This window comes from Lepidothrix coronata, unplaced genomic scaffold (assembly GCF_001604755.1).
Source record: "Lepidothrix coronata isolate B3197 unplaced genomic scaffold, Lepidothrix_coronata-1.0 Scaffold22, whole genome shotgun sequence".
Lineage (NCBI taxonomy): Eukaryota > Metazoa > Chordata > Aves > Passeriformes > Pipridae > Lepidothrix > Lepidothrix coronata.
Genome location: NW_016690202.1, coordinates 3,149,813 through 3,166,233, shown reverse-complemented (window position 1 = coordinate 3,166,233; position 16,421 = coordinate 3,149,813). Strand labels below are relative to the sequence as shown.

General features: G+C 39.2%; 1 protein-coding gene across 12 annotated transcripts in view; it reads right to left on the bottom strand.

Annotated features, from left to right (window-relative positions):
- Window positions 1–539: 539 nt before the first annotated feature.
- Window positions 540–16,421, bottom strand: part of ANKRD31 (ankyrin repeat domain 31) — a 61,906-nt gene continuing 46,024 nt past the window's right edge. For 11 of the 12 annotated variants that reach the window (XM_017808267.1, XM_017808255.1, XM_017808254.1 and 8 more), the window contains 2 exons: window positions 14,436–14,532; window positions 540–900 (listed from right to left, as the gene is read on the bottom strand). In XM_017808267.1, coding sequence (XP_017663756.1) covers window positions 749–900; window positions 14,436–14,532 — 249 coding nt within the window. In that variant the 3' untranslated portion in view covers window positions 540–748. The remainder of the gene's footprint in view (window positions 901–14,435; window positions 14,533–16,421) is intronic. The other variant, XM_017808257.1, reaches the window with a different exon arrangement.

Here is a 16,421-nt window from a genome sequence, read left to right as displayed (position 1 = left end):
AATAGAAACCCGCCAGAATTTGGAATGAACATCTAAGATGCTGTCAGATGAAAAAAATTTGTGTTCTACAAACAGGCTAACTGCAATTCCTGCCATATGCCAGCACATTTTCTGCCTGTCAGAAAGACTTGTCTGGAACATGAATGGAGTTTCCCTGAGCACTTCCAGTGGCCAAAATTCCTCTTTTAACCTCTCCCAGCACCTGCCCCTCTTCTGTTATATCCATGCCACACAAAGCAAAGCTGCTGGTGATTTTCAAAGCTGCCCATCTTGATTTTTTGCCTACGCTAACAGTTTATATTATTACACAAACATGTCCTGCCATTTCTGATAGCACGTGCTCAGCCAGGGCAGTTCCAGGTTTAGGTGTAGGAAGTAACTATTTGTGTTGATATCTGTCAGGTTCTGTGCTGCCCCATCAAGCATGAGCAGTTACTTAAATCTTAAATTAAAACTTGAATTCCATACGAAGTTATCAACCTGGAATATAATTCATAAGTACCACTGTATAAGTCCTCATCTATTTCCCCATTTTCCCCAATTTTGCAGCACAAAATTAAATATTGATAGTTATCCTTATCTGCTACTAAGTACTCCCCTGTTCCTCACTTAATCAATCTTTCCATTCATTCCAAGTGCTGGGCAAATGATTTATCAAAATGACGGTAACAAAGCACTTAGTTCTAAAAGTGCAAGTATTTACTTCTAAGTGATGAGAAGAAAAAAAATGTTAGCACTCAAGAAGTCTTTAGAATCCAAAATTTTCACACCCCCTGTAGAAACTCCAGTGTTTTTCCATTACAGAGCATGGCAGAAACTCCTCTTTACATACCATTACTCTCTCACGGAATTGAAGAAAATGTGTCAGACTTTCCACTGAGTTAAACTGGACAGAAGAGCCTGTTGAAAATGAATGCAAATGATAACAGAGTGTTTATTGGAGTAATGGAAAGCAATCATTGGCACTACTTTCTAAAAAGGTGCTTGCTATTTTTTAGACCATGTAATCATTAGTGTTCCCTACAAATCTGTAACAACATATCCTAGGATTCTTGTGGGGAAACACTCAGGACATCTTACCAGTATCTCTCACCCACATCCAGTAGACCTTCTGGTGCCCAGGCTGAAAAGTTAACCATCCCAGATATTTTCAGTTACATAACAGGAAAATGCAGTTTTTCTTTAGTACTGATGGAATTTCACATATTATGTCTACAAAGAGATACGCTTGGTGTACTTCCCTAAATTGAGGAGTCTCACAGGGAATACCCATCCTACAGTCCCGAAAGGACTATATAAAAAGGAAGGCATACACTTGTAGAGAAGAAATTGCAGGATTGAATAATGGGTGTTTGCAATATTTAAATATCTGCTGGACTGAACTAACTATTGCAATGAATATATTTAAGGCATTCGTGTCAGTACAAAAACTGAACTTTTTAAAACTTAAAAATCATTCACAAAGTAACATTGTAAAGATCCAGCAGTAGGAAACGTTACAAGGCCATTTCTCTGTAGCGGCACAGACTCCAAAAGGCACTTGCAACTGTAGATTTCAGCGTTACTTGCTTTTGTTTATCTTTCATCCTCACTTTCGCCCTTCAGCACCCCGCACAAGGTAACAGAGTGGCTGAGCTGCCGCAACCAGCCCAGCACAGAAACTGCCAGTGAGAGCAGAACTGTCCCACTTAGCAGGCAGTATCAAGAGGGGGAAGACTGTCATTAAAGTAGGGATGTCTTCTGATTAAAAAAAACAAAAACAAAACCAAACAACAAGCCACATCAAGAAGGTGTCCAAACAACATTCAAGTGTCTCGATAAGCAAAACAGGGTACATATTTCAGGACTATTAGATCAGTCAAGATAAATCCTTGTCAAAGTACAGAGAAAACATGTTTGAAGTGACATCAGTTGGCCATTTAGTTTGCACCTATTTCTGGGCTCCCATGTGCCACCCCAAGAGTCTCCTTCTCTGCTACTACAGTTTTCCATTTGTATCACCTACACGGCTTCCAAAAAGCAAAACATATTCGCTGAAAACATTGGTAGAAGAAGCCAGTGCTAAAACAAACAGTGTAGCTTGTAAGTGTTAATACCTTCTAACTCCATGTCCTGGCAATGATTACCCTGCCACACCCTGAATCCCAGGAGCTCACCATCCAAAGCAGCGAAGCAGAAAATTGCTATTAGAAGCAAAAGGTCTGTGTTCAGAAATGCAAACAGGGAGTTTTATGTGTGTGGATGTTCCACACCCATGACATCCACAGCAAAACTTCTGACTCTAGTGAGGACAGGATTGCATTCGGCGTCTTACACCATCTGTGCATCTTCAGTGCCCTCAGCCACAGCACAGTACATAATGGAACAAAGTATATGATCTCATGTCTGGGGTATATTTAAGTATGACTGACTGCAACAAAGATAGGTTGCACACAAGTCCCATGCAAGAAGTTACATCACAAACCCTCCTCACACAGTCTTTACCACTTGTGAAGCAGCTGTCAGTTGCACTAGAAGAAGACAACTTTTACACTCATCTAGAAGTGATGTTTTAAAGGGCACAAACAGGAATGTTTGGACAGAAAATCAAAAAATAGTTTTAAGAACAACTTCAGGTAAAAATAATCTTAAAAGTATGCCTGGGAATTTTTTTTTATAAAAGAAACTGGCAGAAACTGAGATGAAACATTGTCATTAATTCTGAGTCTGAACTGCGGTGACATGACAGGCATGGCTTCAACCTGCTTTGGTTTGTTCAAAATAAGCTTTTTCATTCTCAAATCTCTACATTTTGTATACAAGCAGAGGGAAAATTCTTAGCACAGCCTGAATTTAACATCATGTTTTGAGAGATCATAATTGGAGAAAAGACATTCCTTTCTTACTTCGGAAATGCTCCACATTGATTTAACTTACTTACTAAAAATTCTCAACTCAAATACAAAAGTGTAAGAGAGATCTGACCAATTAGATCTATTGAAGTAACTTTTTTCTTCAGCAGCTGATAGCTTGTTGATTCCTTTGGGTTAAATTTATGTTTTACTTATCCGACTAAGATTTTGTAAATTAAATATCAGTATTCTACTGTAAATACTTTACCCAAGTGAATAATTAAAATATCTAATATCTATAACCTCTATTTTTCAATAATTTGGGTAACAGTCAACAGCTAGCAAAACCACAGTAATTTATATTTCCTAAAGCCGCCTTCCTCAATTCTGGCATCAATGTTTGATATCAAAATTTCTACATCCATAGACAATATTTCTTCCCCAGTAAGGATGAATCAGTATTTTAGTCCCTGTGTTACTTCCTCTATATTCTGACACAGATTATTAATGTCCTTCCCATTTTTCTTTCTCAATTTTTTCTCCCCTTTCTCTTTCCCTTTCCTATTATTTTTCATCATCTAATACCCACTTTGATGTTTCCTTCCTCCATTTTGCTGACTGTTAACTCTCAGACCCTTACGAAAGACTGGCAGCTTCCAGGCTGTAAACAGCAGAGAAATGTTGCTGTACTGTTATCCAAAACTCAGCGCCCCTGGTACAGAGGAAAACTTAATAAATGAAGACACACACAGGCAGGGTCTTTCTCTGCTTTCCTACCCTTGCTGTCCTGTTAGGTGTTCTCAGTTTTCTGTCATCTTCTACAGGATAAAGTATCAATATTAGAATGAGCTTTTTTTCCCCAAAAATATGTGGAATACACATGTTGTCTCTTGGTAGCTTTTCCATCCTGCTTATCAACAGTTTTTCTGTCTCTGAAGGCATCTATTTTAGTTCTACAGTTTTGAAACAGTATCACAGAATCAAGTAGGTTGGAAAAGACCTCTGAGATCATCGAGTCCAATCTATGACCTAACACCACCTCATCTACTAGACCATAGCACTAAGTGCCACATCTAGTCTCTTCTTATCTACCTCCAGGAATGGTGGCTCCAACACCACCCTGGGCAGCCCGTTCCAATGTCTGATCACTCTCTCTTGAAGAAATTCCTCATAATGTCTAACCTAAACCTCCCCTGGTGCAGCTTAAGACTGTGCCCTCTTATCCTACTGCTGTTGCCTGGGAGAACAGACCAACCCCCACCCGGCTACAACCTCCTTTCAGGTAGTTGTAGAGAGTGATGGGATCTCCCCTGAGCCTCCTCTTTCCCAGGCTAAACAACCCCAGCTCCCTCAGCCTCTCCTCAGAGGACTTGTGCTCCAGTCCCTTCATCAGCCTCGTTGCCCTTCTTTGGACACACTTCAGCACCACACTGTTCTTCCTGAACTGAGGGGCCCAAAACTGGACACAGTACTCGAAGTGTGGCCTCACCAGCGCTGAGTACAGGGGAAGAATCACTGCCCTGGTCCTGCTGGCCACACTGTTCCTGATCCAGTCCAGGATGCCATTGGCCTTCTTGGCCACCTGGGCACACTGCTGGCTCATGTTCAGCTGCTGTCAGTCAGTACCCCCAGGTCCCTTTCTGCCTGGCTGCTCTCCAGCCACTCTGTGCTCAGCCTGTAGCGCTGCCTGGGGTTGTGCCAAAGTGCAAGACCAAGCACTCAGCCCTGTTGAACCCCATACTGCTGGATTCAGCCCATTTATCCAGTCTGTCCAGGTCCATCTGCAGAGCCCTCCCGCCTTCTAGCAGATCAACACTCCCCCCCAACTTGGTGTCATCTGCAAATTTCTAAGGGTAGATTCGATCCCCTCATCCAAGTTTTCAACTTTTGTTTCCATTTTGTTGCATCTCTACAAGACCTAGTTCTCTGGGGCTGCTAAGAATCCAAAAATTTTATTTAAGGAGAATTCCCATTAATGTGACACTACATGAATATCAGACCATAATCTCCAGTTGCACAGAGGTTAGTCAGCAAAGACTGTCACTTCAGTGCAGAGTCACCATTTTCTGATCATTAAAACAGCTCCTGAAAGATTACATCTTGAAAATCCCACTAGTATCTTCCTTACTTATCCCAAGTAAGAAAGTGCTGGTACTACCCAGAGGCACGGTTATGCATTTTATAACTATTTTACTTGGGGAAATTATTTGTAAAAGGAATTTAAATGCTTTTGTAGTTTAAGCAACATATTTGAGTAAATTTACAGGCATCAGTAAATCCAGTTTAAATACTTCTGTAAAACAGGTAACCGTTAGTATAATCTGAGAGATCATATGTGGGAAAGATGATCTCATTTGCAGTATTTGGCAAAGTCACAGGAGATTTTATTCTTCTAACTCAAAAGGATCTGGTTCAGCACAGCTAGTCTAGACATGGTCTACAGATGCATAAGCAAAGAGAAGATCTAAGAACAACACACTTAAAGGTGACAGCCTTTGATCTAGAGTGCCACAAGGGAGTATTTATAAAACAAAAATCTATTTTTAAGCACTTTCAAGTTTCTTGGGACCTATCCACACTCCTCTCAAGAACTTAGAGAAGACCAGTCACAATATAGGAGTCTCAATAGGCATTGTCTATTCAGACCAAACATAGCCTTAGAAATGACAGCCAGCAATTCACATAACATTTTTGGGCCCTCTGACTCTTAAGAAAAGGTTTCTACTAAATTGAGGCACAAGAATTCTGCCCATGCTAGTAGTAATTTTGAAAATAACTTTTCTTTCAGCTGATTGAGACCTGACATTTTGGAAAAAGAGATGTGTGTGAACAGATTGAATAGTAAGACTAGACCTTTCTCCAACAAAATACGTTTTCCTAGTAGTTTAATATTTTTCCCCTCTGAATGCTTTTGCTTTTCTCCAGGTCTCCCCACAGTTCTTGATTCACTTCACTTGATATCAATTCTTTTTTCCTCCTGTAAATGCTGGAGTCCAAGGTCTCTGTCCTTACAAACCAATTACTAAGGAGTGATCTTTTTTTAACATTCAGATCAACCATGTCAGTCAGACACCTGAAGTTAGTCCATCCACTATAAGATACAGGTCAGCAGGGATTTTGTCAATTGTGATCCTCCTTGGCTATCCCCATCCCAATTCTGAAAGTACCTTTTCCCCAAGAATTAATTTATCAACCAACTGTAAATTACACACACTGCATTTTTTTGAATTAGTAATTATAACCCTTCGAAAAAAAGTCAAAGGATATTTATAGCATCATTATAATAAATAAATCATTTTAGTTTGGAAGCTACCTAATGGACTTTAATGACCAGATAATTCATGGAACAGCTATAACACTGCCAGAAGGACCTAGAGCACCTTCTGATAGTACCTTAGCCTACATTTTTTTCCCTTCACATATCAGACATGAGTCACCATGGATGATCTATAAGTTCAGTTCATCATTTTCCTATAACTGGAATTTGTATAGTAATAATGTGGAATTTAATTCATACTTCCACAATTCACTATTCTATTCTGTTGCTTCTAGATAAAATGCTAGATTTGAGAAACATTTCCTTTTTCACTCAGTAAAGGATAGTATTCCTCAGAAGTTCATTTTTCCTTTTTGTCCTCCAGTGAGATTGGCAAAAACAATGTCACAAAGCAGAAAAAAATATTAGGTGTTTAGAACCATTCTTCTTTCAAAGTATTTAATAACTGGGCCTTTCTTGTTGCACTCTGTATCTGCATGGGAAAAGGACTTGCAGGTATGATTAAAGATTAAGTATTCATGCCTTTTATTCTAAAGCATCACTTTCAAGGTTTACGCTGAAATCTCTAATTATTTTATGTTTCATTTGGCAGAAAATATTATTCCTACAAAAGGACTCAGAGATGGTATACTTTTTCAAAAGATATACTTTTTCTGTTTCTAAACATCTGAAGAATGTAAAATAATAATATTTAAAAAAAAGCTTTCTTTAAAGCATTGCCCAGATAAGTGATATGAAGTGACACGAATACATTATTTTCCATTAAACTTCTGCCTACATCACAATCTCATACAGTAACTGGTTTTTATCTTCTTCTAGGTATCCTTGGGCCTGTTAGCCAGTAACAAATACTTGTACATGACACATTCTGAATCATTATTCTTTAGGAACCTTGGATTGGTGTATTAAGATATTGTTAAGTTTTTCACTTAACAATGTGAGGAAGTCAAGTCCTCCAGTGTACTGCAGAAATCCACCGATGTTTCAATAACATCTAAGAGAAACAAGATAACAATTTAAATCTCAGTGACTCTTGCCTTTGATACAGATATGATTTTTTCCTCAAAAGGTGAGAGAGGTATAATTGACATACATGCAAATACCAATTGAGAAATGTAAACAGCCTCCCACAGAAGAATCTATATTCAATACTGAATTTATAAAGAAATAAAATATAATAAGTATTTTTAAAATAAAACATTTTTCTCACACAAATATTTTTACACAGTTGTCTAGATGACTTTTCGGTTTCTCAATTAAATCAATCACTCTACTTCAATATCAAACTGCAAGTTCAATAGCAACAACCTAGTACCTTTTATTAAAAGGGACAAAGATTGCTTTAATATGATTCCTAGGAGTCTACTTCTTGGTATGACTAGCAGGGTGCAGATCTCCAGCATATGATTCTTTCTTTTCAAACATATTGATTTATTGTTGTAGACTTGATTATACAATTGTATAATCATTTGGAAGGAAAATGCTTCTCTAAAATTATTTCTAACCACTTTAAGAAACTTGAATTTAATGTGCAGAAGCAGTTACAGGGCTAAACCTGGGTAATTAAAAACACAATACTTTAAAATTCTTGCAGTTTATAGCAAACTGAGATGCAGACTGGAAGAAATGGAAGAAAAAGTATAAATCAAACTTCAGCCCAGGTTAGAACAGCCACCTGTAGAAAAACCAACAGCTCATGTTTTTCAAGCACTGGCAAAATCTACAGAGGCTGTAACTCATTTGCTGAGTTTTATGTACAGCCTCAGAACAACTCATAGAGCCTTCTCCTAGGCTATTATCATGTGGTGATTAAAAGACTGAATTGTTTTGTTTAGAAGCTTTGTTGTAACTTTGTTAAAAGTTACTGAAAAAAAGACAGAAGTATGATATAATCTGAACACTCACCAAGGTAAAATCATCAGGTAGTCTCCTAAATGCTTTCATTTCACATTACCAGTACAGTGTCAAAAAAGTCTTTCCTCTCTGTTTCAAGCAAAGCAGCAGCTGAAGCCAGTGCCTCTTGAAGCTTGCTGGGTATCACACTGCCTTTTGCTTATTGCTTCCAAAAGTAAGATAAGAAAAGATAAATGTGTTCTAGGAAGATTATCTACAACAGTTCTGTTTGCCTTAGTCTTCTCTCAGTCTCCACGGGACCACCAAAGCAGATGAAAACATCATAGTGCAGCTGATGAATTAAGAAGATGGGTCAGTTATCAAAGGATTATTTTTTACAATTGTTTCACAAAGTAAAAAGGCCAGAAAGCCAGTGTTCAAAGCACTTGACTAGGAGTCAGTTTATGTACTCTTAGGTAGTTTTCTTAGGAAACATGGTTTCTGTATCAACAAAGAGGGGCGATGGTTGCAAGTTTTAACAAGCAAGATTCCAACTACATTCACTGGGAAAAAATCACCATAAGCACATCAATATGCTGTACAGTCATATTATGGAATGCCCATCCTTGAAAATATTCAGAATTTGACTGGCCAAGGCACTGAGCAACCTTATCTAACTTGGAAACTGGACCTACTTTGAACAGAGCGTTGGACTAAAGATCTCCACAAGTCCACTGAACCTACATTAGCCTGTGATTCTGTACAATCACATTGTCACCCAGTTATTTCTGCAGTGATTTGCCAGTTTCAGAAAAATCTAACTTACAGGTAAGAAAGATAGATATTAAATTCTTAGAATTGGGTTCCATGACATGTAGTCCTTGATAGCTGTTTCTTTTTCTCCCCTTTCTCCCCCTCCACAAGTTTTTGGCCATCTAAAAAGTGATTTTTGTTTGGTTCTTGCTGGCCACATACTTCAGTTCTGAGTCAGTCATGTGACATAGTACCTTCTAACCTGCTGGAAGTCAAACAACAGCAGATAGAGGATTTTGGAAAGGAAGAGTGTGCAGATGAAGAAAGCCTATACCTCAGTCACGGTATGCAAAGGTACTGGAAAACACAGCTTGATAAATTCTGCAGGCAGAACTGTGTGCTTCTGGGTAAAGTAAGTAAGTACCTAAAGCAACTGCCTCGAACTTTACAGTACTGGAAAATACTTTTAAATATTTTGTCTATGAGCCGTAAGGAAGAGAAAACAGTGTAATAGTTGTGCCTTGAAATACCTCTGAGCTTGAAAAATATTATGGATGCAAAAAATCTGGATTCCAGAAGGCAGAGAAATCGAAACTGAGATGGTGGTTAAATTTTTTAAGCCTTATGCTGCATTTTAGGCAGCTTTTTTCCCTTCAATTAACAGGGTAATTATAGTAAGTATAAACAAAAATTTATATATGGAATGACATTTCTGTAAATTTCCAATTTACTATTTTTTACTATATTATGAAACTTTAATTTTGCATGATCTCCACTGGCTGCTATGGTTACTTTTGCTACAAAATTATTCTACACTCTTGCTGTAACAGTTTCCACACAGGACTGAGCACCCAAGGACCATACATGCTACAAGACCATTATTTTGTTAAGCAGAACTAGTAGCTATATTTCTAAAAACATGAATGTGGCTGTTAATTTGTTCAGCAGAGAAACATAACTCCTATGAGACATTACTTTTCAATTCATATCATAGGGCAGTTCAATTTGGGCTTTTTATACATAAATCTGAAAACGATCCACTACACAATCTGGTTTTTGTAACTTTAAAGACTACCTTCCTCCAAATATTCTGCTCTGGCTTTTACTAAGTCTGAAAAGAAAAAAAAAAAACCACAACCCACCACCACCAACAAAAACAACAACCAAAAAAACCCCACCACAAAAGAAACAAAATAAACGTGGGATAACAAAGCATTTTCTGCAGACGTTTGTCAACCCTGGGGTAAACTTCATCCTTTGCAAGGTAGCTGCAGGGCCTATGTACAGAAGCACATAAAGAATTGCTTTAAAGTGTGGATACACTTTCAGTTTCCAATGACTGACAAAGTTTAGGCCCTTCACTTCTGGTTTCTGTCCTACTGCCCCCCAGAGCAGATCTCACACACGGCACTGTTTCCCACTTTAGTGCAGTGTTACCTGACACCAGGGTTTGAGCGAGGTTTGACTTTGCGCTTTGGTCAATCAGGATCGTTCCTCTTAGTGTAACCACAAGCAGTACAGAAAAAAGTACCAGGTCCAAGTGCAGTAAGCACTGTTCAAATCGTACAAATATTACACATAGGGTTTAATGTGCAATCAACATAAAAATGTAAAACTGAAAACACAATGTTACAAGCTCAGTCAACTACACAAAGATCAGAGAATGTTTAGGAACATTTCCACATCTTCCTTTAAATTAGATTACATAAGATTATTTAGCAATGCTTATGTATCATATTTCTCCACCTAAATCCAGAAGACATTTGGCTATGCTATTATTTTGGAAAGACATTTAACTCAGTACTCAAAATGATATGGAGTTATTTTGTTAACTACATCAAAATAGCAAAATGTTTCTAATTTGGACACAGGAGAGTCAACCACACTGAGTTCTGAAAAAATCATTGTTGGGTCATTTAGATGAATCCAACCCATCAGCAGCATCATCCTTTTTCTCCAGCACTCTTTCCCTCCCACACACTGATCAATTCCATGTTACCTACTTTCTTTTTCCTTTCATACCTCTTGCACAGTCCTTGAATCCACCATTAGCTTTTTAGACAGTTAAAAGAACACTTACTCATAAATTCCCTGTCAACAGCTGCTTCTCTTTCAGCACACAGCAAAGTTTTCACAACTTCTCTTTGGGGCAAGGATAGGGTGTCTGGATGCATGTTGCTCAGGTCAAAGCTCCCAAGAGGCTGAACAATGGAGACAGTACTAAAATGGTGCTGGCTGTGGTTGCTGCAGCCCCTTGTGATAAAATTCTTTTCTGAGAGCATAAAACAATAGTTTTGTTCTAAGAACAAAAAGTAACACTTAACACTGGTGCTTTAATGCACAGAGCAGATATGCTTTTTATTTTTCTTAACTTTTTTCTCTAAATTTCCACTTAGCCTTACACCACCTAACACATGTAAGGACAGACTTTCCTTTGCTCCTTTGCAGCCCAGTTGTTGCTGCTGTAAGATGATTTTTTTAAAAAAATATATGCCTTCCTTGGCAAAATTACTAGACGCCACACGAATTTAACTTGAAAAGTAGCCTACTAAATATATGAGTTCGTTGCTTGCCTCAAGGAACACAGAAACATATACCATATCACATGATATCCATATCATGATCACAGCAAAACTATTCTTACTTGCTTTCAAGAAAACTTACTGAGTTCAGCTGCTCATTTTATGCTCCATACCTGAAATAACACTAACATAAACCTTCCGAAACAGCTCCTATGGTTTAGACATTAAGAAATCACCCAGATACCCTTGAAAACACTCTCTATTCTATACAACTTTGGGGTCTTTCATGAACTAAAGTTGAACAAGAGTTGTTCTAATCTTTCTAGGTGGAAAGATTGGTTATTAAATGCATTAATGGTTATTAAAGGCATAATAGGATTGTCAGAGCACAAGAACTGGACTAGCTGTTTTCCAAAGACTGCCTTCCAGAAATAGCAATTCAAAATGAATATGCGTATCACACTTACTGTAACAACTGGATAAGCTTTTATTTTAAGCCACTTTTCTGGAATTTCAATATGAAATTAATGGCCAGTCTTCGTGAGCGAAGATTTGGGAAAGGTCATTAGCCCTTCGAGCCTGCGCAGTGGATTTTTTAGGTGAGACCCAGCGTGCGCTGAACTGAGCCCACCCTTTAATCCTGAGGTTCATCTGCCGGGGCCAAGCACGCTTGGACAGTGGCAGTGAGGGTCTCAGAACGTAGGTTTGTTTAGAGTGACCTTCTCTTAGACGGATTGCCACACAGGGCTGACGAGCTCCATCTGCCCGGGGGGCTGGGAATCGAACCCGGGTCGCAGCGGTGAGAGTCCTGCACCCTAACCACTAGACCACCAGAGGCCCTTAATATGAAATTAATTACCTAACATCAACATCTACTCTGCAACTAACATCTGCTTCTGAATCCTTGTTATTCTTGGTCATTTTTAGCAAACGTTATCTCGTCATTACATGTATCAGAAAGCATAGAAGAATAAATTCCAAGCCATATAATAACTGTTTCCTCTGCTTTCCTATATACAGATAGTCTAAAAGTACTGTTTATTTGCTTAATGTTTAGTTCTCACTCAGACTTGAATACAGTAATTCCCTCTTTCTGCTAGTGTGACCCTGGAACAGACCAAATACTCAGTCTCAGAGAAGGGACATAAACTGAAATTTAGTTGGGATTCAGATGACCAATTCCAAAACTGCAATATTTAATGCTGTTCAATTGTTTTGCACTAACACTTCTAAAGTACCTAAAAGTCTGCTGCTGTACAAACCTTCAAGCACCTTATTAATCTCAACCAAGCTGGAAAGATTGGTTGAGATGATGATTGATTTCTTATGCTGGCAGCAACAGAACAGCAACTCCATCTGCCTTGCCTAGGGGCCTTGATTTGGTAGATGTTCTTAGGACACACTTCGTAAACTGGGCTGCATACAAAGTTCATTGGTAGCTGCTTCTTTCTGTTACAAAATGGCTAGATGCAGCCCCTGCGCATATCATTGTCTTCCCACTTCTCCACACCCTTCATACAGTATCCCAATGAACACTGAGCTAAAATATAGGAAGCTGGAAGGACAGTGAAGGAGGGGTATTTAAAAGAGTAGCATTCTCCTCCAAAATCACTCCAATTACAGACCCCAGTCTTCTTTCTTAACAATGCTCTGGGATGCACAGAAAAAACATTAAATTCATTAATACAGTGAGAAAAACAGAAGTTTGATTCTTTACAAAAGCAGCATTAACTTCTACTATATAATACACAAAGGCTTCAAGTATATTAGAAAGATAAAAGAGTGCCTGGGAATGTATCCAGGCAAGCAGTACGGAATAGTTCACATCCACACCAGCAACGTTTCCTCTGCTTTTGAGCAGGCTGGCTGCAGGCAAAGTGCCTGTTGTGAACAGTGTTTGGAACAAACTAACTCCTGAACTGGGCCTCAAAACCATTTGGGAGTTGCCAAATGACCGCAACTGTTCTCACAATAGAACAGTCCAGGTTAATCCTTTCCTGAAACTATTTAAGGCGCTGTTTAATTTCCTACTATATATCTGGCCATCTGAAACGGAACTGAAACTGCGAACACTCTGGCTTTCCCTTCCTCAGTTTCTCACCCAGGGCTAATTACACATCACAAAAAACAACTTCTTTTCCAGATTGCCCTGGACTATTTGGGAAAAAACACTCTCTGCCCTTTAGGCTGATTTTCGTTTGTCAATAGTATTTTTTGAATAAATAGATTTCTCAGTTCTAGAAGTTACAACGTTTATCATAAATATTCTGCAAGTGGAATAATTTAGAAGAACTAGTGAAATTTTCAAAAGCCTATTAAAAAGTTATAAAACTAAACCCATTTTAAAGTCATTTACACCTGGTATAAACTGAAGTTACTGAAGCAAGGCAAACTGAACTCATCATCTGGATGGTCTTAGCTTGAAGAAGATACCAGCAGAACATGGTAGATTGAATATCAAATTAGTTACTTTGAATTATTATATTTTAATTTACTTTTTAAGAACAGACTAAACCTGGTATCCCAGTTCACATGAAATGCAAAATCTCATCCAATTAATGGCACCAATCCCAAAAGCCCAAAACCTTTTTGGATTCCAAGCACAACTGGCTGTCAAAGGGACTTGGGTTTCCCTGAGAACACATTACTTATCAAAATTGGACTGAAGTTCTTAAGTCTGCTGGGCAATTCCGAAAAAATTGTTCGGTGTCATTTTGTTTCTTATGCACTCTGTTTCTTATGACTACTTATCTCTAAAAAGAGAGTAAAATACCCCCCTGGTTATTACCTGTTGCTTGGGCATACTGGGATTTCCAGCAACACAGATAATTCAATGATTTGAAGATGTACATGAAATTAAAACTTATGCTAGTGTGTCTGAGTTTGCAACAGAATAAGTATTAAAATAGCTTATTAACTTCACTATATATCAAATATTTTAATGTAAAACTTTACATAAAAAATTTTAACACAGCAACCAAGTCATTATTAACTATTCTCTTTACACAACAAACTTATGGAAGAAAAGAAGTGTACTTCTTTAGGGTTCATGTATAGGTTCTAGCACTACTTTTATTTCAAGCCCAAGATCTGTGACAATTATGTACCCCAGAAAAAGCAATCAGAAAGCAATAGAGGAATTCTGGGATTTTAGTTCTTCAGAAATCACTTTCTGATGCTTTCAGTCATGGCAAAGATTAGATTTTAAGTGGTACATACCCAAAGGCTCTCCTTCCTGTGTTGGTAACTCCAGGTCACTGGAAACTGACACTTCATCAACAATAAATTTTGACAATTCTGTCCCAAGATATGTAACCTGCACAAAGAAATCTAAATGGATAACTCATTGATTGATTTTGTGGGGGGTTTTTTGATAGGTGTAAAAATTTCACTTTTCTTATAAAATGGAGTTTATGCACTTATCAGTCTAATTTGTGTCTGTCAAGATTAAGGAGGAATTCTGCTAATTTGAGTTCTAAATGAAAGAAAAAAAATCCACAAGCACAATACAGTCCATGTGCAAAGCCCTCTAAACTCTGCCAGTATGTTTGCAACGTTTGTCTGTGACACCCCGACATTTCAACAAGCTTGCTCCTTTTTATTCAAACTACCTTTCAGCTTTTTCTATCCCTCTGAATCATTATTAAAAGGAATGTTTTCAAATACATTAATGGCAACAGGCAGTTTAAAAATAACAGGATGAGGATGGTCAGCTCACAAACAGGGATAGAGACAAGCCAGGGGTGTTTAACACTTTCTTTGCCTTTGTCTTCAACATGGAATACACATCAAAGAGGTCTCAGCGCCCTCAGCTGGAGGACCATGACTGTGAGAATGATCAACTCCCAGTCAACCCTGAAATTTTGAGGGATCTGCTTCTCCAGCTGAATCCCTACAAATCTACAGGGCCTGATGGGATTCATCCCAGAATCCTCAAAGAGCTGGCTGATACCATTGCAAAACCTCTCTCAGTGATTTTTGAGTGGTCTTGGGGTTCTGCAGAGGTCCCAGCTGAATGAAAGCTGGTGAACACTGTCCCAGTTTCCAAGAAGGGCAAGAAGGAGGACCCTGGAAACTACAGGCCTGTCAGTCTAACTTCAGTGCCTGGTTAAATTATGGAGATTATTCTGGGAAGTACTGAAAAAAACCTGAAAGACAACAAAGTCATTGGTCACAGCCAGCACAGCTTCATGAGAGGAAAGTCCTGCTTATCAAACCCGATTTCCTTTTATGACAAGGTAACCCCCCAAATTTATCAAGGGAAGCCAGCTGATGTAACTTTTCTGGATTTCAGCAAAGCTTTCAATACTGTCTCTCACAGGATCCTTCTGGTTAAAATGTCCAGCACACAGCTGGATAAACACATCATGTGGTGGGTGAGCAATTACAGGGTAATAGTGAATGAGGTAACATCAGACTGGTGACCCGTCACTAGTGGGGTTCCACAGGGCTCCATCTTGGGCCCTGTGCTCTTCAATATCTTCATAAATGACTTGGACGGAGGACTGGAAGGGATAGTAAGAAAGTCTGCAGATGATGCAAAACTGGGAGAAGCTTCTGACTCCCTTGAATGCAGGGAGGCCGGAGGACTGGGCAATCACCAACCATATGAAATCCAACAAGGGAAAGTGCCAGATTCTGCACCTGGGATGGGGCAACCCCGGATGTACAGACAGACTGGGGAATGAGATGCTGGAAAGCAGTGTCAGGGAAAGGGACCTGGGGGTCCTGGTTGATGGCAAGTTGAATATGAGTCAGCAGTGCCCTGGCAGCCAGGAGGGCCAACCCATGTCCTGGGGGGCATCAGGGAAAGCATCACCAGCTGGTCAAGGGAGGGGATTGTCCCGCTCTGCTCTGCACTGGGGCGGCCTCACCTTGAACACTCTGTGCAGTTTTGGGCACCACAATACAAGAAAGATATTGAGTGTCACTTCTTAGAGAGTGTCCAAAGGAGGGCAACAAAGATGGTGAGGGGCTTTGAGGGGAAGCTGTATCAGGAGCAGCTGAGGTCACTTGGGGTGTTCAGCCTGGAGGAGACTGAGGGGAGACCTCATTGCAGTCTACAACTTCCTCATGGGTGGAAGAGGAGGGGCAGGCACTGATCTCTTCTCTGTGGTCACCCGAGGGAACATCCTGAAGTTGTTTCAAGGGAGGTTTGTATAGGATATGAGAAAAAGGTTCTTCATCCAGCAGGAGTTGGGTGCT